The following is a 23865-nucleotide window of genomic DNA, read 5'->3' on the forward strand; positions in this document are numbered from 1 at the left end:
AATGCTAAATCAACGCATAACAAATAAACGAACAAACAAACATGACAAACAAACAAACAAACAAACAAAAAGAAAATATTCTTTAAAAAAAGATCTAATTGCTTATTTAAGTACATTTAAGTACATTAATAACAATAACTATTCACTTAGTATATTTTATAATATTTGTACTTGTATTCCCTTCAGGAGGTAAGTTTTGAATGATTTTTGATTTTAAATTATTTTCTGGTGAAGCATGTTGTGTCCTCAGCGTATACCATTTTCTCTTGTAGGTTGTCACTGTTCTTTAAATCATTTAATTCTTTCTTATCCGCCTTCTTTTATTCATATTCAATTTCTTTAATGTCATACAGATCTTTTTTTATAAAAAGGTTTTTTGTATATATGTCTTCCAGCAGACGTGGTTGGTAAATCCACAGTAACTGAATTGAAACATGCCTGGGATAAACATATATCCATCCTAAGATAAAATACAGAAAATAGTATAAGGGCAGACTAGATGGACCATGAGGTCTTTTTCTGCCGTCCGTCCTCTATGTTTCTAGGTTTCTATACCCAGAGGGGAAAAAAAGGAAAAAAATGCAATTTTTTTCCACTGGTTCTGTGTACCTGACCAACATTTTTCTACCGGTTCTGCGTGCCTCATCTTACCTGTAGGAGCCCATCACTTGTGGGTTTGTACTTACCTCACTGCAGTTCATGCGCAGTGCCAAAAAATCTGAGGGGGAAAAAGAGGCCAAAAACAAAGATGGCAACTATACGAGAAACACCCCCGATTTGGTGGTGGGTATGAATGTTTGTCTGGTGGTGGCCACAATTCACAAAGCACTTGTTTTATGTTGCGTGTGTGTTTATATTGTAAAAAATCAATAAAAATATTTAATTTAAAAAAAGCCAAGATGGCGACTGCATGCACAATGCCAGAAACCTTCTGCACATGCTCAGAAGAAAAAAATAAAATTAAAAAAAAATTCAAATGAAAAAACAATGAAAAAGACATGGCGGCACCCACACAGTGGCACCGACTAAACTGGGTTGGCGACATCATCGTGACGTCACCAGCGGGTTGCTACCAGTCTGGGCAAATCGATCCGAACTGGGAGGAGCCCACTCCTGGTCAATCAAGTCTGATTCTGTAATGGGCATCAGAAATAACCTCGAAGAAGAAACACAACCAAGGTAACTGTCAGATAAATGAAACTTGACTCGGGGCCAGAACTGTAATTTGAGGAAGCACCTCAGACATGACCTCCCTTAGACATACAGTATTAAGATGCAGAGAGGGCATTTGAGAGAGAAGGCGCTCTATGCGCTGCTTCACATCTCTGGTGGGTGTTCATGCGTGCCTGAGCAAAATTTTGCTTCTGCAGGGAGCAAAATCTCACAAAGGGTCGCATGCACTCGCCAGATTTCGGTGGGTTTTTTTTTTTGGCTTCCATGCATGCACAGAAGCAACAAAAATCACCAAAAATTGCTGAAATTTCACACACCCGTGCGTCCTCTCGTGAAATTTTGCTTCTTGTGCATGTGCAGAAGCAAAATCTCACCTGGCCGTGCCTGCGCCTGCCAGTCACCCAGAACTAAAGGCACAACTCCATTTTCACTACCGGAACGCCGTTTCCCACCATTGAGGCGGGAAACCAATACTGCTTGGAGCCCATAATTTAGAGCTTGGGTGAACTCTTGGAGACCTCTTTTTGAAGCCCACCCTGATCTATTTTATTTATTTATTTACCTCATGATTCTTGAGAAATGTCTCTTTTTCTTTTATGTACACTGAGAGCTTCTGCACCAAAGACAAATTCCTTGTGTGTCCAATCACACTTAGCCAATAAAGAATTCTATTCTTTTCCATTCCATTCCATATTTTCTATTCTATTCTATTCTATTCTATTCTATTCTATTCTATTCTATTCTATTCCATTCCATTCCATTCCATTCCATTCCATTGCTTATTTGACCCCTATGACAATCCTTAAGTGATCTATTTTATTTATTTATTTACCTCATGATTCTTGAGAAATGTATCTTTTCTTTTAGGTACACTGAGAGCATCTGCACCAAAGACAAATTCCTTGTGTGTCCAATCATATTAGGCCAATAAAGAATTCTATTCTATTCTATTCTATTCTATTCCATTCCATTCCATTCTTACAGAATAGTAAATATCTTTGCAAATGGAGAAAAACAAACAGGCGACCGCTATTCTCAGCTGGCTACCACAATTAAGCCCAAAATATCTGTTGCTCAATGAAAAGCGTTGTTAAGGGAGTTTTGCCCCATTTTATGTCCTTTCTTGCCAGAGTTGTTAAGTGAATCACTGCAGTGTTTAAGTCAGTAACACTAAGGAGAAATTTCCTGGCAGTTGGAACAATTAACCAGTGGAACAACTGGCCTCCAGAAGTTGTGGTTGTTCCAACACAGGAACTTTTTAGAAAGAGATTGCACAACCGTTTGTCTGAAATGGTGTCAGGTTTTCCTGCCTGAGCAGGGGGTTGGACTAGAAGACCTTCAAGGTCCCCTGCAACTCCGTTATTCTGAGTGTATAATTTTCTCAACTGTTTTAATTAATGGCTAGAATTTCCTCCACAGGCTAAGAGAGAGGTAGAGAAAATAAGTAAAGGACTCCCCCCCCCATGGTTATATAAAATAGGTACATATTTCAGGTAAATTTTATTATTTTAATTATTTAGATTTGTATGCCGCCCCTCTCCGCAGACTTTACTTCCATTTTGCTGGCTTAAATCCAATATTCCTCATGTGTCTTGGAAACCAAGACTTATGAAGAGAGACTGAGGGAACTGGGCATGGATAGCCTAGAGAAAAGGAGGGCCAGAGTGGACATGACAGCAGATATCACAAAGGTGTTGGATCAAGGTGGTGCCGTGGATATTGCCTACCTGGACTTCAGCAAAGCCTTTGATATGGTTCCACATAAAGAGCTGATAGATAAATTAGTGAAGATTGGACTTAATCCCTGGATAGTTCAATGAATTTGCAGCTGGCTGAAGCATAGACATCAGAGAGTTATTGTTAATGGCGAGTATTCTGAGCAGAGTCAGGTTACAAGCGGTATGCCACAAGGGTCTGTTCTGGGTCCTATTCTTTTTAATATGTTTGTGAGTGACATAGGGGAAGGTTTGGTAGGGAAAGTTTGCCTATTTGCCGATGACTCTAAAGTGTGCAATAGGGTTGATATTCCTGGAGGGGTCTGTAATATGGTAAATGATTTAGCTTTACTAGATAAATGGTCAAAGCAATGGAAACTGCAGTTTAATGTTTCCAAATGTAAAATAATGCACTTGGGGAAAAGGAATCCTCAGTCTGAGTATTGTATTGGCAGTTCTGTGTTAGCAAATACTTCAACAGAAAAGGATTTAGGGGTAATGATTTCTGACAGTCTCAAAATGGGTGAACAGTGCAGTCAGGCGGTAGGGAAAGCAAGTAGGATGCTTGGCTGCATAGCTAGAGGTATAACAAGCAGGAAGAGGGAGATTATGATCCCGCTATATAGAATGCTGGTGAGACCACATTTGGAATACTGTGTTCAGTTCTGGAGACCTCACCTACAAAAAGATATTGACAAAATTGAACGGGTCCAAAGACAGGCTACAAGAATGGTGGAAGGTCTTAAGCATAAAACGTATCAGGAAAGACTTAATGAACTCAATCTGTATAGTCTGGAGGACAGAAGGAAAAGGGGGGACATGATCGAAACATTTAAATATATTAAAGGGTTAAATAAGGTTCAGGAGGGAAGTGTTTTTAATAGGAAAGTGAACACAAGAACAAGGGGACACAATCTGAAGTTAGTTGGGGGAAAGATCAAAAGCAACATGAGAAAATATTATTTTACTGAAAGAGTAGTAGATCCTTGGAACAAACTTCCAGCAGACGTGGTAGATAAATCCACAGTAACTGAATTTAAACATGCCTGGGATAAACATATATCCATCCTAAGATAAAATACAGAAAATAGTATAAGGGCAGACTAGATGGACCATGAGGTCTTTTTCTGCCGTCAGACTTCTATGTTTCTATGTTTCTATGTCTACAAGTATACGAGGGGTTGCCACAGAGAGGAGGGGATCACTTTATTCTCCAGGGCACCGGAGGGCCGGACAAGGAACAACGGCTGGAAGCTGACCAAGGAGAGATTCAACATGGAGACATGGAGGAACTTCCTGACGGTCAGAGCGATGAACCAATGCAACAACCTACCAGCGGACGTTGTGAACTCCAACACTCTGGACATTTTTAAGAGAAGATTGAACTGCCACTTGACTGGTGTGCTATAGGGTTCCTGCTTGGGCAGGGGGTTGAACTCGATGGCCTTCATGGTCCCTTTCAACTCTAACAATAAATAAACAAATAAACGAATGAATGAATAAACAAACAAACAAACAAATAAATAAACTCAGTAACTCTGTATACAGTAATTCAGTATTTTTATGACTATATCTGTCTTACCCATAAAAATATCTTGCGATAGTGTTTCCCTCTGCAATTGTCTGAGCTCTGTAAAACTCGGAGCCTTAGGGGGATTTTAACAGGTTGGTACCAGAGGTGGGTTTCAGCAGGTTCTGATTAATTCTGGAGAACCAGTAGCGGAAAATTTTGAGTAGTTCAGAAAACTGGTAAATACCACCTCTGACTGCCTCTGCCCCCATCTATTCTCTGTCTCCTGAGTCCCAGCTGATCGATAGGAAATGGGAATTTTGCAGTATCCTTCCCCTGGAGTAGGGAAGGAATGAAAAGACTTCATGAGCTCAATCTGTATAGTCTGGAGGACAGAAGGGAAAGGGGGGACATGATCGAAACATTTAAATATGTTAAAGGGTTAAATAAGGTTCAGGAGGGAAGTGTTTTTAATAGGAAAGTGAACCCAAGAACAAGGGGGCACAATCTCAGGTTAGTTGGGTGAAAGATCAGAAGCAACGTGAGAAAATATTATTTTACTGAAAGAGTAGTAGATGCTTGGAACAAACTTCCAGCAGAGGTGGTTGGTAAATCCACAGGAACTGAATACATGCCTGGGATATACATAGATTCATCCCAAGATAAAATACAGGAAATAGTATAAGAGCAGACCAGATGGACCAGGAGGCCTTTTTCTGCAGTCAGTCTTCTATGTTTCTATGTTTCTATCCTTCCTCTGCCACACCCACCAAGCTATGCCCACAGAACTGGTAGTAAAAAATTATGAATCCTACCACTAGATAGTACCATCTTATGGTCCTTGGCAGCGAAGGCCTGCTGTCTTCGGTGCTACTGGTGCACTCTCTGAGGTCGTCATGGGCACATGCACACCTGTTATGTGCGAGTGCATCCCTCGGTGTGAGATTTGGCTTATGCACATGCGCAGCAACTGAAATTTTACATGAGGACGCGTGCATGCAAGTGAGGTTTCGGGAAAAATATTTTTGCATCTTTTCATGCGCAGAAGCAGAAGCAAAAAAATGGCAAAAACCACCAAAATCTCGCTCGCATGAGCATCTTTACGCAAGATTTCACTTGTTGCACATGTGCAAAAGCCAAATCTCATGTGGGCGCGCAGGGGCCTGTGTCGGGGATGTGCAGCTGCGTTTGCACCCCGAACATCACTACTGGAATGTAGCATCACTGGTTTTTCGGCACTGGATTATTATTATTATTATTATTATTATTATTATTATTATTATTATTATTAATTAAATTTGTATTCCGCCCCTCTCTGTAGACTCGGGGCAGCTCACAACAATAGTAGCAAAACAATATGTAATACAAATCTAATAATTTAAACTAAAAACCCATAATTTAAAAACATGCACACAACACACCATACATAAACAAGTTATTTCAATTACCCCATGCCTGACGGCAGAGGTGGGTTTTAAAGAGTTTACGAAAGGCAAGGAAGGTGGGGGCAATTCTAATCTCAGGGGGCAGCTGGTTCCAGAGGGTCGGGGCCACCACAGAGAAGGCTCTTCCCCTGGGTCCTGCCAAATGACATTGTTTAGTCGACGGGACCCAGAGAAGGCCAACTCTGTGGGACCTAACTGGTCGCTTGGATTCGTGCGACAGAAGGCGGATATTCTGGTCCAATGCCATGAAGGGCTTTATAGGTCATAACCAACACTTTGAATTGTGACTGGAAATTGATCGGCAACCAATGCAGACTGCGGAGTGTTAGTGTAACATTATGATGTAATTATTATTATTAATTTGATTTATATGCTGCCCCTCTTTTTAAAGTTCAGAAGGCAAGAAATGTTAGTGTTAATTTTCCCGAAAGGCAAGGAGGATGGGGGCAATTCTAATCTCAGGGGGGAGCTGGCTCCAGAGGGTCGGGGCCACCACAGAGAAGGCTCTTCCCCTGGGTCCCACCAAGCTACATTGTTTAGTTGATGGGACCCGGAGAAGGCCAACTTTGTGGGACCGAACCGGTCGCTGGGATTCGTGCGGCAGAAGGCGGTCCCTGAGATAGTCTGGTCTGGTGCCATGAAGGGCTTTATAGGTCAAAACCAACACTTTGAATTGTGACCGGAAATTGATCGGCAACCAATGCAGACTGCGGAGTGTTGGTGTAACATTATGATGTAATTATTATTATTAATTTGATTTATATGCTGCCCCTCTTTTTAAAGTTCAGAAGGCAAGAAATGTTAGTGTTAATTTTCCCGAAAGGCAAGGAGGATGGGGGCAATTCTAATCTCAGGGGGGAGCTGGCTCCAGAGGGTCGGGGCCACCACAGAGAAGGCTCTTCCCCTGGGTCCCACCAAGCTACATTGTTTAGTTGATGGGACCCGGAGAAGGCCAACTTTGTGGGACCGAACCGGTCGCTGGGATTCGTGCGGCAGAAGGCGGTCCCTGAGATAGTCTGGTCTGGTGCCATGAAGGGCTTTCTAGGTCAAAACCAACACTTTGAATTGTGACCGGAAATTGATCGGCAACCAATGCAGACTGCGGAGTGTTGGTGTAACATTATTATTTAATTATTATTATTAATTTGATTTAGATGCCGCCCCTCTTTTTAAAGTTCAGAAGGCAAGAAATGTTAGTGTTAATTTTCCCGTCTACCTTTGCCAGAAAGCAGAGTGGGCGAGTTATCCAGGGGGTAGATGTTTTAAAGTCCCGATTCGCTGCTGGAGGAAAGAACACGATTCGCTGCTGGAGGAAAGAACACAATTTTTTTTTGTTAAAATCCTAAATCAGTGTTTTGCTTTCAACGGTCACAGCAGAAAATGTTCCCTAAACAGACTGAAGGACTACTTAACTATCGCTTCCTGCGGCTTTCTTGGAATCCTGTTCTTTGCTCCAGGCAAGAGAGTTGCTTACGCTTCCTCGGTTGATGAAATTCTGCCTTCTTGTTCTACAAAGATGAAAAATGTCTTTGAGGGTGGCATTTTTTTCTTGCTTTCCAAAAATGGCCTGGAGGCCTCAGATCAAGGCGGGAATGGTATTACCAGCCGCTACAAGTGTGTAGCGCATGCAGCTTCAGCCATCTTGTCTGTGTTTGAGTGCTATGCTCACACGAGTCTGCGGAGAGGGGCAGCATACAAATCTAATTAATAATAATAATAATAATAATAATAATAATAATAATAATAATAATAATTCTTGGAGAAGATTGAAGGCAAAGTGGATAAAGAAAAGACCTGGTCATGGCTTACAAGTGGAACACTCAAAAAGGACACAGAAGGACTAATACTGGCGGCACATGAACAGGCCATTAGAACAAATGCTGTCAAAGCCAGAATTGAAAAATCAACAGATGATCCAAAGTGCAGACTCTGTAAAGAAACAGATGAAACAATTGATCACATACTCAGCTGCTGAAAAAAGATCGCACAGACTGACTACAAGCATAGACATGATGCTGTGGCACAGATGACCCACTGGAACTTGTGCCGGAACTACCATCTACCAGTGGCAAAGAACTGGTGGGATCATAAGCCTGAAAAAGTGGTCGAAAATGAGCAAGCAAAACTACTGTGGGACTTCTGACTTCAGACTGACCGAATTCTGAAGCATAACACACCAGACATCCTGATTGTGGAGAAAAAGAAAGTATGGATCATCGACCCAGGGGACAGCAGAATTGAGGAGAAGCAGCCAGAGAAATTAGTGAAATACGAAGATCTAAAAATCGAGCTGCAACAACTCTGGCATAAGCCAGTGAAAGTGGTCCCAGTGGTACTTGGCACAGTGCCAAAGGATCTCAGTGGACATTTGAAAACCATCGGAAATGACGAAATCTCCATCTGTCAGTTGCAAAAGGCCGCTTTACTGGGATCGGCAAACATAATTTGCTGCTACATCACGCAGTCCTAGGTGCTTGGGAAGTGCCTGACTGGTGATGAAATACGAAATCCAGCATAGTGGTCTCGTTTACTGTGTTGTATTGAAATAATAATAATGATGATGATGATGATGATGATGATGATGATGATGGTGATGATGATGATGATAATAATGATGATGATGATAATAATAATAATAATAATGATGATGATGATGATGAAAATAATAACGATAATAATAACGATAATAATAATAATAATAATAATAATAATAATAATAATAATAATAATAATACGCACGTCCATCCACTTGCTCTCCAAGCGTGTTTTTGCTTCCACCAATACGCTGGAAACAAAAACCTGCCAAAATCTCCTGGGGGGACGTTCACATGCGTGAGATTTTGGCTGCTTTTTTTCTTCTGCAAAATGTCCCAGGAAATAATTGTAATGATTAATGAACTGAAATAAATGATTAAAATGACACGTAGACCAGTGATGGGCTCCTATGGGCACGGTCAGGTACGCAGAACCGGTAGAAAATATTTGGTCCCCTTCTGGGCTCTGGGTATGTTTTCCTATCGCGGTAAATGAGGTTGAATGTGTATACATACACTTTATATAGTAGATAATGTAAATTTTTGTGTACATGAGTGTAATATGTATGCCCATGTTACACCAACACTCTGCAGTCTCCATTGGTTGCCGATCAGTTTCCGGTCACAATTCAAAGTATTGGTTATGACCTATAAAGCCCTTCATGGCATTGGACCAGAATATCTCCGGGACCACCTTCTGTCCCACAGAGTTGGCCTTCTCCGGGTCCCGTCGACTAAACAATGTTGTTTGGCGGGACCCAGGGGAAGAGCCTTCTCTGTGGCGGCCCCAACTCTCTGGAACCAGCTCCCCCCGGAGATCAGAACTGCCCCCACCCTCCTTGCCTTTCGTAAACTCCTTAAAATCCACCTCTGCCGTCAGGCCATGGGGGAATTGAGACATCTTCCCTGGGCCTAAATAGTTTATACATGTTATGCTTATGTGTATGTTTGCTTTTAATAAGGGTTTTTAGTGTTTTTAAATAATTAGATTTGTTGAACATAGTTTTATTGTTGTTGTGAGCCACCTTGAGTCTCCGGAGAGGGGCGGCATACAAATCTAATAATAAATAAATAAATAAATAAATAAATAAATAAATAAATAAATAAATAAATAAATAAATAAATAAATAAATGGATAGATAAATAAATTAATAAACAAACAAACAAATAAATAAATGCCATATGTGGAATTAAAGAGTATATTTTGGATGTTCAGTAATAGTAAACAGATATGGAAATTGTATCTCTTTGAGGCGAAGAGAGGCCAGGCACCCTAACCCTAACCCTAACCCTTGATGTGGGTGATGTCAAGTTGGCCACCTTTAAGCCAGTCACATGACTTTTAAGCCATCCCCAGGTCTCATGATCGTCAAGCCGCTCCCACCTGGTCACATGGCCAGCAAGCCACACCCACACAATAAGTCACGCCCACAGTGTGGTAGTAAACATTTTTGCAGCCCTTCACTGCCATGGTGAAAAATGGTTTCACCTTTTTTAAAAAAACCTTGAAGCCATCTGAGGCATTCTATATGAAAAGAAGGACCAGGGAGACATGATAGCAGTGTTCCAGTATCTCAGGGGTTGCCACAAAGAAGAGGGAGTCAAGCTATTCTCCAAAGCACTTGAGGGTAGAACAAGAAGCAATGGGTGGAAAATAAACAAGGAGAGAAGTAACTTAGAACTAAGGAGAAATTTCCTGACAGTGAGAACAATTAATCAGCGGAACACTTTTCCTCCAGGAATTGTGAATGCTCCAACACTGGAAGTTTTTTAGAAGATGTTGGATAACCATTTGTTTGAAATGGTATGGGGTCTCCTGCCTGTGCAGAGGGTTGGACTAGAAGATCTTATTTATTTATTGTTAGAGTTGGAAGGGACCATGCGGGTCATCAAGTCCAACCCCCTGCCTAAGCAGGAACCCTATAGCATCCTAGCCAAATGGCAGTCCAATCTCCTCTTTAAAATGTCCAGAGTATTGGAGTTCACAACGTCCGCTGGTAGGTTGTCCCACTGGTTGATCGTTCTGACCGTCAGGAAGTTCTTCCTTATTTCCAGGTTGAATCTCTCCTTGGTCAGCTTCCAGCCATTGTTCCTCGTTTGGCCCTCCGGTGCCCTGGAGAATAAAGTGATCCCCTCCTCTCTGTGGCAACCCCTCGTATACCTGTAGACGGCTATCATGTCCGCTCTGACCCTCCTTTTCTTTAAGTTATCCATGCCCAGTTCCTGCAGTCTCTCTTCATAAGTCTTGGTTTCTAGACCCCTGATCATTTTGGTTGCTCTTTTCTGCACCTTCTCCAGAGTTTCAATGTCTTTTTTGAAGTGTGGTGACCAGAACTGAACACAGTACTCCAGATGTGGTCTGACCAGGGCGTAGTAGAGTGGTATTAAGACTACCCTGGTCTTGGAGTGTATTCCCCTGTTGATGCAGCTTAGGATTGTATTGGCTTTTTTGGCTGCTGCTGCACATTGTTGGCTCATGTTTAGTTGATTGTCCACCAAGACTCCAAGGTCTCTTTCGCCGTCGCTACTGCTGAGAGGGGTTTCTCCCAGGCTGCATGTGTGTCCAAGGTTGTTTTTTACCTAGATGAAGGACTTTGCTCTTATCGATGTTGAACATCATTTTGTTGGTGTGGGCCCACTGTGTTAGTCCGTCCAGGTCTTTCTGTAATTTGAGCCTGTCTTCAAGGGTGTTGGCTACCCCCGCCAGCTTGGTGTCGTCTGTGAATTTGATCAGTTGCCCTTCTATTCCCTCGTCCAGGTCATTGATGAAAATGTTGAAGAGCACAGGGCCCGGGACAGAACCCTGTGGTACCCCACTGCCTACTTTCTTCCATGTGGATTTGGAACTGTTGAGGACAACTTGTTGGGTGCGGTCGGTCAGCCAACTGTTAATCCATCTGCATGTGTTGTAATCTACCCCGCTTTTTTCTAATTTGTTGATTAGGAGATTGCGGTCAATCTCCAAAGTCCCTTCCGTTATTTTATTCTATTCTAATTTGGGGACTTTTTAACATGCTTTTTAATTACCTTGTTTTTCCACGCTCCTTATCGGAATGAAAAGTTTGGAAGAAGTCAAAATAACTAGCAAACATTGAGAACCATTTTTAATGCCACTTCCAACTAGAACGATGGATATTGTGAATTAAAACAAAAACAAAACTGGAATATTTTTTTCTCCAGAAGGGGGCAATCTGAGCCTTGAAAATAAGCAGGTTGTAACCAAGTTTAGAGATATTTCTCCCTTTTTATTTCCCCTGTTCTAACCTTCTCCACTGGTTTATGGTCAACATGCTGTTTTGGATGATAAACATATTGTGTGATAAATATTATCACTGAAGATGAGCAACTAATTCCAGTCTAACTCTTAGATGGTTTATTTAAAGAAGGCTGCAGTGTTGCTCCATATATTCATACTATCGACATATTTGTTTAGTGACCATTCAAAGCAGGTGGGGATTGCTACTTACTGGCCTTTCCCAAGGCGGAACATTAGCTGGCCAGAGTGCACATGTGTGCTGGATCTGAAACATAGAAAAGTCTTGTGTGCCCTCCCATAAGGCTCCGAATGCCACCTGTGGCACACATTCATTCATTTATTCATTCATTTATTGGATTTATATGCCGCCCCTCTCCGAAAACTCGGGGCGGCTAACAACAGTCATAAACAATATACAGTAAAAATCCAATACTAAAAACTAACTTAAAACCCCCTAATGTATGTCATAGATTCATCATCACAGTCCTAGGTACTTAACAAAGAGCACTGAAAATGTATTTATTCATTTATTATTATTTATTATTATTTATTGGATTTGTATGCCGCCCCTCTCCGCAGTCTCGGGGCGGCTAACAACAATGATAAAGAACAACATGTAACAATCCAATTTAATAAAACAACTAAAAACCCTTATTATAAAAAAACAAATATACACACAAACATACCATACATAACTTGTAATGGCCTAGGGGAAGGAATATCCTAACTCCCCCATGCCTGGCGACAAAGGTGGGTCTTGAGTAATTTGCGAAAGACAAGGAGGGTGGGGGCCGTTCTAATCTCTGGGGGGAGTTGATTCCAGAGGGCTGGGGCCGCCACAGAGAAGGCTCTTCCCCTGGGGCCCGCCAAATGACATTGTTTGGTCGATGGGACCCGGAGAAGGCCAACTCTGTGGGACCTCATCGGCTGCTGGGATTCGTGAGGTAGAAGGCAGTTCCAGATGTATTCTGGCCCAATGCCATGTAGGGCTTTAAAGGTCATTTATTTATTTGTTTGTTTGTTTGTTTGTTTGTTTGTTTGTTTGTTTGTTTATTTAGTTAGTCAGTCAGTCAGTTAGTTAGTCAGTCAAACAATTAAAGGGTGGTAATCTGTACAAATAAAACATTAGATGAGTAATGATAAAAAGTAACAAAAGAAGACAATAGGACAGGGATGGTAGGCACAGTGGTGCGCTTATGCACGCCCCTTACAGACCTCTTAGAAAGGGGGAGAGGTCGATTGTAGATAGTCTAAGGTTAAAGGTTTTGGGGTTAGGAATAGAAACCACAGAATCAGGTAGTGCATTCTAGGCGTTGATTACTCTGTTGCTGAAGTCGTATTTTTTGCAGTCAAGTTTGGAGCAGTTGACATTTAGTTTAAATTGATTTCGTGCTCGTGTGTTGTTGCGGTTGAAGGTGAAGTAGTCGTTAACAGGTAGGACATTTTGTTATATGATTTTATGAACTATAATTAAGTCGGAACGGAGACGACGGAGTTGTAAATTGTCTAATTGAAGAATTTCAAGTCTGGCAGAGTATTTTGTTGGTATTTTGTTGTGAGAAGAGGAGTGAAGGACTCTCCTTGTGAAATATTTCTGGACTCTCTCAATTGTGTTGATGTCAGATATGCAATGTGGGTTCCATACAGGTGAGCTGTATTCTAGGATTGGCCTGACAAATGTTTTGTAAGCTCTCGTTAGCAGTTCAAAATCTTCCCTACCACCCACACATAGCTCACTTGTCCTGTTATTGCTTCCGATAACATTCCAATGACAACATCCATTTTAAAGTAAAAGCTTTTGCCTTGAAAGCAAGGGTGAAATGTGACCAGTTCGGCCCAGTTTGGGCATACCAGTCGTGGCAGCTGCTGGTGGTTTGGAGAACCAGTAGCGGCAACAAAACGAGGCTCCACCCACCTGCCTAGACATCACCATTTTCTTTTTTTTACTGTTAACATATAGAACGTAACCTACTTGGGTGTTGACATACAGTAGCTAACTATATTAGTTTGTATAAATGCAAAGACTGTACCTTTAAGGAAATATTGCTGATTGGCCAGAAGAGGGCGCCAACACCATTCCCTTTGGGGAGGAGTTACTTTGTTAGAGATATATTTGCCGTGAGCTGTATTCTTGCTGTGTGCACGGTTTGTAAACTATTGGTAGTATTATATTGTTGATTCTGTATATTTGTAAATAATAATATTGTTGCATATATGTTGATATTAAGTCTGAGTCATTGTCTGGCTAACCCATATTTCCTACATCACAACAACTCTGCTTAATATGTGCTGAAGGTTTCCTACCGAGAAATATTAATATTAACCCTATGCGCAGTAGTGGGCTGCTCCATGAATGGACCGGTGCGCAGTCCCAGTGGGAAAGATCGGGATGCGCATGAAGCTGAGCATCCCTGATGCATGCAAGTGTGCCCCTGCACAAGATTTGGCTTCTGTGCATGCGCCGGAAGCAAACTCGTGTGTGAGGGCGCTCGCGCAAATGAGATTTTGGCTATTTCCCCTGATTTTCTGCTTCTGCACATGCGCAGAAGCAAAAATATTGGCGAAAATTGCCAAAATCTCACTCTCGAGTGCGTCCTCATACAATATTTCATTTCCGGCCCATGCGCAGAAGTGGAATCTCACAGTAATGTGCACATGCATGCATGCTGCCCATGCGCACCCACGCCAGTCTCAGGAGCACACCGGTGGCACTGGCAACGGGCAGCCCTTCACAACCTATGGGCATGCGCAAAGCCATCTGCACATGCTCAAAGGATGAAAAAGTGCACGGTATTGAACCGGTAGGGAAGGTAAGTTTATTTATTTTATTTATTAATTAGACTTTTAAGTTAGATTTGACCGCTGATTAAAAGTCTTTAAGAAAACTGTTTCATACCAAAATAGGATTGTGAATATTTGCCCCTCCCTGAAGCTTTAACAAATATTTATTCCAATAACGTCGTGTATTTTCCCAATCATTCTTCATGCATCACCGGTTTTTCATTCTGCTACTTTCCTCATGTGTTATTCAAAGAAAGAATGCCGGGGTGTTCCTTAGTGCATTGCCTTTAATTTAATCAATTTAAAATAATAAACAATAACATTTAATTAAGGCAGGTGTGGGGATCGTGTCTTTGGCAAAGAAATGTGATCTTTGATTTTGAGGATCTATTCCCTCACTGCAGTCTGTAAAAACTTGACTGGGCCTGTCCGTCTTTCATTGGTTTATTGGCTTGTCGAGTCTTGAGTGAATAACGAATTAGCAGATTTGGATATTAAAAATCAAAAGCATATACAGTGGTACCTCTACCTACAAACTCCTCTACTTATGAACCATGTGTTCAAGATGTTTTTGCCTCTTCTCCACAACCATTTTCCACTTACAAACCCGAGGCTCCGAAATTGTAACCGGAAAAGGCAGGGAGAAGCCTCCGTGGGGCCTCTCTAGGAATCTCCTGGGAGGAAACAGGGCCGGAAAAGGCAGGGAGAAGCCTCTGTGGGGCCTCTCTAGGAATCTCCTGAGAGGAAACAGGGTCGGAAAAGGCAGGGAGAAGCCTCCGTGGGTCCTCCCTAGGAATCTCCTGGGAGGAAACAGGGCCGGAAAAAGCAGGGAGAAGCCTCCGTGGGTCCTCCCTAGGAATCTCCTGGCAGGAAACAGGGCTGGAAAAGGCAGGGAGAAGCCTCCGTGGGGCCTCTCTAGGAATCTTCTGGGAGGAAACAGGGCTGGAAAAGGTGGGGAGAAGCCTCTGTGGGGCCTCTCTAGGAATCTCCTGGGAGGAAACAGGGCCTCCACCTTCCCTGTGGTTTCCCCAATCGCACACATTATTTGCTTTTACATTGATTCCTATGGGAAAAATTGCTTCTTCTTACAAACCTTTCTACTTAAGAACCTGGTCATGGAATGAATTAATTATGTAAGTAGAGTCTTCGGAGAGGGACGGCATATAAATCTAATAAATTAAAATTAAATTAATTATTAGAGATACCACTGTATTTTTCCAAGGAACATCTACCCACAGGGTATATGCTGTCACGGTTCCAAATAATATATTCTCCAAACCTATTCTCCAAAGCACCTGAGGGTAGGACAAGAAGCAATGGGTGGAAACTAAACAAGGAGAGGAACAACCTAGAACTAAGGAGAAATTTCCTGACAGTTAGAACAAAGCCTTCAGATGCTTTGGGGAACAGCTTGAGCCCCCCCTCTATAATCTATAACATGTGCTTGCATGCACACTCACACAGAGCAAGGAAGTCCCATGAATAAGTAATGGGGACTGAAAAGCAACACAAGTCGAAGAGGAAACACAAGATGTGAACGAAAAAGGCATCCTGATCAAACCACTGGAAGACGGAAGGTGTAAAGTTAATGAAGAAGACAGACACTTCAAGAAGCCAACAATTTATGGGCTTGGGAGAAAGGAAATTGTCACATAAAGCAGAGGCAGAAGAAAGAGCTAGATGCCACAAGAAAGTTAGAGAAACAGTAGAGGAGTGGAAGGTATTTAGAAGAGGGGGATCAAACCAAGAAGCCAAATACAACAAACTTAAAAGTTTGCTTAAGAAACTTTTAAGAGCTTTAACTTTTAAGTTTAAATTTAAGAAACTGGCAGAAGTTTGTTTCCTAAACAAACTTTTAAGTTTAAGAGTTTTAACTTTTAAGTTTAAGAAACTTGCAGAAGTTTGTTTCCTAAACAAACTTTTAAGTTTAAGAGTTTTAACTTTTAAGTTTAAGAAACTGGCAGAAGTTTGTTTCCTAAACAAACTTTTAAGTTTAAGAGTTTTAACTTTTAAGTTTAAGAAACTTGCAGAAGTTTGTTTCCTAAACAAACTTTTAAATTTAAAAGTTTTAACTTTTAAGTTCAAGTTTAAGAACCTCGCAGAAGCAAGTAATGGCATGGGAGAGAAGAAGAAGATTAGATGAATAGCAGACCACCAGAATGAGTTCATCTTCAGAGGTAGAGGACTTGGAGGAAGATGAAGATGAGGGCTGCGAAAGAAAGAACATGAGAAAAAGGGACTTGGACGAGGCGAGAAGCGAAGACTCATCAGAAGACAGCAGTGAGGAGAGGAAGAAGAAGAAAAAGAAGAAAAAGAAGAAAAGAAAGAAAGAATACAGCAACAGCAGTGAAGATGACGACGACGATGATTATGGCCACAAGAGAAAGAAGAAAAAGAAGAAGAAGAAGAAGAAAGGTAAGAAGTCCAAGAGTAAAGATAAGAAGAAGAAGAGAAAGAATGACGAGAACTTTGCAGAGATGTACAAACAGGAGCTGCTTGATTATCGCTCAGAATCTTCCCATGAAACTGAAGAGGAGTACAACAAGAAAAAAGGTGAAATGGATCAATTTATTTAAATGTTTTGGGGTTTTTTTTAGTATTGCTTCTTATGTTTAAATGCAGTGGTTTTCAACCTGTAGTCTGCAGACCTCTGGAGGGCTGTGACATCATGATAGGGATAGATTTACAGCTTGAGTTTTAAAAAAATGTTACGGTTTTAATGTTGAGTTAAAAAAATATTATGGCTTTAATTTTGAGTTTAAAAAATGTTCTGGTTTTAATGTTGAGTTTAAAAGATATTATGGCTTTAATTTTGAGTTTAAAAATGTTATGGTTTTAATGATGAGTTTTAAAAATATTATGGTTTTAATCTTGAGTTTAAAAAATGTTATGGTTTAAATGTTGAGTTTAAAAAATATTATGGCTTTAATTTTGAGTTTAAAAATGTTATAGTTTTAATCTTGAGTTTAAAAAATGTTATGGTTTAAATGTTGAGTTTAAAAATATTATGGTTTTAATCTTGAGTTTAAAAAATGTTATGGTTGAAATGTGGAGTTTAAAAAATGTCATGGTTTTAATCTTGAGTTTATAAAAAAGTTAGGGTTTTAATCTTGCGGGTCCATGGTGAAGAAAAGATTGATGAATGGTTTAATGAATATGTCATTTGCACAGCAGAAGACTAAATTGGTGCATAGCTGACTCTTAAGGGAAGACGTCTGTTTAATCCCCTTTGGTTCTAAAATGGCTCTGCTAAACAAATAATTCCTTCAACTATTTACTAAGCCTGTACTGCTATTAATCTTCTCTTCGTTCTCATCACCCATTTCCTCCCACTAATGATTGTATGACTGTAATTTTGTTGCTTTTATCCTTACAATTTATATATGATTGGATTGCTTATTTGTACTCAGACTATCATTAAGTGTTGTACCTTATGATTCTTGGTTTATTCATTTATTTTATTTATTTATCAAATTTATAAGCCGCCCAGCTCCTTACGGATTCCTAATGAATTTATCTTTTATGTACCCAGACTATCATTAAGTGTTGTACCTCATGATTCTTGATTTATTTATTTATTGTGTTTATTTATCAAAAAATATGAATTTATCTTTTATGTACACTGAGAGCATATGCACCAAGACAAATTCCTTGTGTGTCCAATCACACTTGGCCAATAAAGAATTCTATTCTATTCTATTCTACTCTGCTCTGCTCTACTCTACTCTACTCTACTCTAAGTCACCCCTTAAACACCATCTTTCAAGGCTGAAGAGACCAAGGTGTTGCAACTTGGTTTCATAAGGGAGGTGCTCCATTTCCTTGATCATTCTTGTTGCCCTTTTTTGCACCTTTTCCAGTTTTATTATATCCTTCTTGAGGTGCGGTGACCAGAACTGTACACAGTACTCCAGGTGTGGTCTCACCATCATCATAGTCCTCAGTGAGGTGTTTCTGCTGAGCTTCCTTCTCGATCAGATCCAATTTGAACTAAATCAACTCTTTTGCCAACTTGTTCTCATGGTTGCTGCTTAGCTCCAACAACTGCTTCCTATTGGGGCTCTAAGGAGCCCCAATAGGCAGCCGAGGAGCGGATGGGATGGGAGGGGTGAGTAGAGGTGGGTGTTATCCCTTGACGTGAGTGACAGTGAGTTAGCCATGCCCACCTAGTCACATGACCACCTAGCCACACCCTGCAAGGAGCTATCCACTGGTGGTGTGCGTGGGCACGGGTGTGTGAGGATGTCCGGTTCAAGATTTGGCTTATGCGCATGCACCCTGAAGCAAACTCTCTTGTGAGGATGCTCACACGTGTGAGATTTTGGTGATTTTCATCGATTTCTTTGGTTCAGCGCATGCACAGAAACATAGAAGATTGACGGCAGAAAAAGACCTCATGGTCCATCTAGTCTGCCCTTATACTATTTCCTGTATTTTATCTTACAATGGATATATGTTTATCCCAGGCATGTTTAAATTCAGTTACTGTGGATTTATCAACCACATCTGCTGGGAGTTTGTTCCAAGCATCTACTACTCTTTCAGTCAAATAATATTTTCTCATGTTGCTTTTGCTCTTTCCCCCAACTAACCTCGGACTGTGGCCCCTTGTTCTTGGGTTCACTTTCCTATTAAAAACACTTCCCTCCTGAACCTTATTTAACCCTTTAACATATTTAAATGTTTCAATCATGTCCCCCCTTTTCCTTCTGTCTTCCAGACTATACAGATTGAGTTCATGAAGTCTTTCCTGATACGTTTCATGCTTAAGACCTTCCACCATTCTTGTAGCCCGTCTTTGGGCCTGTTCAATTTTATCAATATCTTTTTGCAGGTGAGGTCTCCAGAACTGAACACAGTATTCCAAATGGGGTCTCACCAGCGCTCTATACAGCGGGATCACAATCTCCCCCTTCCTGCTTGTTATACCCCTAACTATGCAGCCAAGCATTCTACTTGCTTTCCCTACTGCCTGACCGCACTGTTCACCCATTTTGGTAGCCCGTCTTTGGACCCGTTCAATTTTATCAATATCTTTTTGTAGGTGGGATCTACAGAACTGAACAGATCATAATAGTGGTCCGTGGGATCTAAAATTTTGAATTTAGTGGCCCCTGAGGTCCGAAATGTTGGTGGCCCCTTAGAAACATAGGAACATAGAAGACTGACGGCAGAAAAAGACCTCATGGTCCATCTAGTCTGCCCTTATACTATTTCCTGTATTTTATTTTACAATGGATATAAACTACTCAATCTTTCCACTACCGGTTCTGCAGAACTGATCAGAACCTGTTGAATCCCACCTCTGCTCTACTCCATTAAAGCTAATAACACGTTGTTCTTAAGTGCTGAAAGAATTATTATCACCTTTGGATGTTAAGCTCTTTAATTCGGTGTAATGACTGTATTTGCATTACACAGACACTGAATTATGAACCGCTCCATATGGTTAGTTTATGGTTTAATGTCCTCTGTAAAACCAGGAATTTAGGTTAATTGAATAAGGTATGGGTTCAATTAGCCATGAATAAATAAATGAACATATAATATTACTTCCAGGAAAGGAGCGGAGAGGTTGCAGAGGTACACAAAGGGGGGGCGATGCACATAAACAATCTACAAGTTACCTTGCATTATTAAGTCATCTACTGAATGTTTGGAATAAACCCAGGAAAAGAGTAATTCTGGACTTTTAGACCCCACTTAGAAACATAGAAACATAGAAGACTGACGGCAGAAAAAGACCTCATGGTCCATCTAGTCTGCCCTTATACTATTTCCTGTATTTTATATTACAATGGATATATGTTTATCCCAGGCATGTTTACATTCAGTTACTGTGGATTTACCAACCACGTCTGCTGGAAGTTTGTTCCAAGGATCTACTACTCTTTCAGTGAAATAATATTTTCTCACGTTGCTTTTGATCTTTCCCCCAACTAACTTCAGATTGTGTCCCCTTGTTCTTGTGTTCACTTTCCTATTAAAAACACTTCCCTCCTGAACCTTATTTAACCCTTTAACATATTTAAATGTTTCGATCATGTCCCCCCTTTTCCTTCTGTCCTCCAGACTATACAGATTGAGTTCATTAAGTCTTTCCTGATACGTTTTATGCTTAAGACCTTCCACCATTCTTGTAGCCCGTTTGTAGCCCTCTTTGGACCTGTTCAATTTTGTCAGTATCTTTTTGTAGGTGAGGTCTCCAGAACTGAACACAGTATTCCAAATTCCACTTGCTTCATTAGTAAATATTTCTACCAAAGTTTAAGTTTAATTGGATTTGTATGCCGCCCCTCTCCGAGGACTCGGGGCGGCTCACAGCATATATAGAAGACATAATAGATCCAATGAATACAATTTTAAAAATCTTTAAAATTTCTAAAACACTTTTAAAACATTCATTAACATTCATCCAATAAATTACGCAAAAAACACTCGTTGGTCAGGGGGAAGATCTAATGACCCCAGGCCTGGCAACAAAGATGAGTTTTTAAACTCTTTCGGAAGGCAAGGAAGGTGGGGGCAGATACGAATCTCCGTGAGGAGCTGATTCCAGAGAGCTGGGGCCACAGAGAAGGCTCTTCCCCTAGGTCCCGCCAGCTGACATTGTTTGGTTGACCGGACCCTGAGGAGACCAACACTGTGGGACCTCACCGGATGCTGGGATCCGTGCGGCAATGAAGGCTCTAGGACCATGTTGGCGAAGCTATGGCACATGTGCCACAAGTGGGCATGCACAATATTGGTGGGCACGCAAGCTCAGGTCCGGCGCATATGTGCATGCCATCCAGCTGATTTTCGGGCCTTCTGGGCCCACTGGGAGTTGGGAAACAGCCGGTTTTCACCTTGTGGAGGGGTGGGGAAGGGTGTTTTTGCCCTCCCCGGGCTCCTAAAAAGGCTCTGGAACTTGTGGAGAGCAAAAAAAAAAAAAAAGAGTGTTTGGGTTCAACCGGAAGTTGGCAAACGGGCCATTTTCTGCCTCCAGGGTGTAGGGGAAAGCCGTTTTCAGCCTCCCAGGCTCCTAGATTGGCCCTGAAGCCTGGGGAGAATGAAAAAACGGACATTCTGTTTTGGTTTTTTATTATAATGGGTTTTTAATTGTTTTTGGTATTGGATTATTATTATATGCTGTCTTATTATTGCTGTTAGCTGCCCCGAGTCTCCGGAGAGGGGTGGCATACAAATGAAATAAGTAAGTAAGTAAGTAAGTAAGTAAGTAAGTAAGTAAGTAAGTAAGTAAGTAAGTAAGTAAGTAAGTAAGTAAATAAATTCGATTGTGTGTTGGGAGCGAGGGTGTCATGCACAAATGCACGGGGGGAGCATGGAATTATGGGAGCATGCACATGCCCTCCCCCTGTGTTCCCCCCCTTTTGGCACACCTACCAAAAAAGGCCATCACTGCTGTAGGAAATTTGCTCAATGGGGTTATAATCATTTGTTTATATTATAAGGCCTTATTGATAATAGGACAAGGATAACAAATGATTGAGTCTCTTACTATCCAGTGATCCTCTATATCCGTGTTGGGAAACCTACAACACGTGTGCCACAGGTGGCATGCAGAGCTATATCCAGGGGTGGGCTACTACTCGGAATGGCAGGAATGCCGTTCCGGCAGCGGCAATGGAGCACATAGGCACGCTCTATTGCTGCTGGGCGTGCAATGCCGTGTACGTGCAGCTGGCGGGATTCTGGTAAAAATTACCAGCTTTTTGCTTCTGCGCATGCGGCAACTGGGACCAAGAAGCAAGAGCTGCCTGTCCGAGCTCCGGCCAGGTGGCCTGCTCTCTGCTGTCCCTCACCGCAGACATATCTCGGCACAAGTGGGAGAGCAGAGAGCTCGGGGCCGCCCTGCCTGCTCCCTGCACCATGGCTCATCGAACAGGAGATCGAAGGTAAGAGCCACGGCGTGGTGGTGTGGGCAGGCTGCTTGTGGTGGGGTCAGGGGGTGGGGAGCAGTGGCATGGCGGCAGCTGGCAACGCGGCAGGCGGATCGGAGCTGGCAGCTCCCATCGTTCATGGTGGCACAGGGGTTGGGGGATGGTGGCGAGGTGGCATGGCGGTGGCTGGAGGCGGCGGGCTGGAGGTTGGCACAGCAGTGTGGCTCTTACCTTATTTTGCTGGTCGCGAGCAACCTCTTGTCTCCAATTTCTGAGGAAATTGCCGGAATTTGCTCATGCACGTGTCTTAGCGTGTGATTTGGCTTCTGCGCATGCGCAGAAGATGAATCATGTGCTGAGCACTAGGCGCGTGCTGGGGGCTAAAATTGTGCTGAGCACAGGGGCGTCTCAGTAGGGCTAAAATTGGTAGCCCGCCCAAGTCTATATCAGGGGGCATGCAAGGCTTGTCCTATGTGAGCTCCAGCATTTCATGCACACACTAGGTAGCTGATTTTTGGCCTGGACTTCCTGGACTGCCCATTGTGCTATTTTTTGCACTCTGGAAGCTTTTCCTTTCCCTTTCCTTTTCTCTTTCTTTTTTCTCTTTCCCATCTTCCCTTTCCTTCCTTCACTTCCCCTTTCTCTTTCCCTTTCTCTTTCCCATTCCCTTCCTTTCCTTTCTTTTCCTTTCCTTCCCTTCCCTTTTCCTCTTTCTTTTTTCTCTTTCCCATTCCTTTACTTTCCTTCCCTTCCCTTCCCCTTTCTCTTTCTCTTTCCCATTCCTTCCTTTCCTTTCTTTTCCTTCCTTCCCTTCCTCTTCTCTCTCCTTCTCTTTCTCTTTCCCATTTCCTTCCTTTCCTTCCCTTCCCTTCCCCTTTCTCTTTCTCTTCCTCTTTCTCTTTCCCATTCCTTCCTTTCCTTCTCTTCCCTTCCCTTCTCTTCCTCTTTCTCTTTCTCTCATTCTCCATTCCTTCCTTTCCTTTCTTCCTTCCCTTCCTCTTCCTCTTCTCTTCCTCTTTCCCGATTTCTTCCTTTCCTTTCCTTTCCTTCCCTTCCCTTCCTCTTCTCTTCCTTCCTCTTTCCCATTCCTTCCTTTCCTTTCCTTCCTTCCCTTCTCTCTTCCTCTTTCTCTTTCTCTTTCCCATTTCCCTTCCTTTCCTTTCCTTCCCTTCCCTTCCTCTTCCTCTTCCTCTTTCTCTTTCCCATTCCTTCATTTCCTTTCTTTCCTTCCCTTCCCTTTCTCTTCCTCTTTCTCTTTCTCTTTCCCATTTCCTTCCTTTCCTTTCTTTCCCTTCCCTCCCTTCCTCTTTCTCTTTCTCGTCCTCTTTCCCATTTCCTTCCTTTCCTTTCCTTCCCTTCTCCTTCCTCTTTCCTCTTTCTCTTTTCTCTTTCCCATTTCCTTCCTTTCCTTTCCTTTCCTTCCCTTCCTCTTTCTCTTGCTCTTTCTCTTTCTCTTTCCCATTTCCTTCCTTTCTTTTCCTTCCCTTCCCTTCCTCTTTCTCTTCCTCTTTCCCTTTCCCATTCCTTTCCTTTCCTTTCCTTCCCTTCCTCTTTCTCTTCCTCTTTCC

The 23865-nt window shown here is 41.9% G+C and overlaps 1 protein-coding gene across 1 annotated transcript in view; it reads left to right on the forward strand.

Annotated features, from left to right (window-relative positions):
* Window positions 1-16573: 16573 nt before the first annotated feature.
* Window positions 16574-23865, forward strand: part of LOC139159621 (lipoxygenase homology domain-containing protein 1-like) — a 46214-nt gene continuing 38922 nt past the window's right edge. The window contains exon 1 of the mRNA XM_070736920.1: window positions 16574-16967. Within this exon, the coding sequence (XP_070593021.1) occupies window positions 16574-16967 (394 nt within the window). The remainder of the gene's footprint in view (window positions 16968-23865) is intronic.

Source organism: Erythrolamprus reginae, chromosome 2 (genome assembly GCF_031021105.1).
Source record: "Erythrolamprus reginae isolate rEryReg1 chromosome 2, rEryReg1.hap1, whole genome shotgun sequence".
NCBI lineage: Eukaryota > Metazoa > Chordata > Lepidosauria > Squamata > Dipsadidae > Erythrolamprus > Erythrolamprus reginae.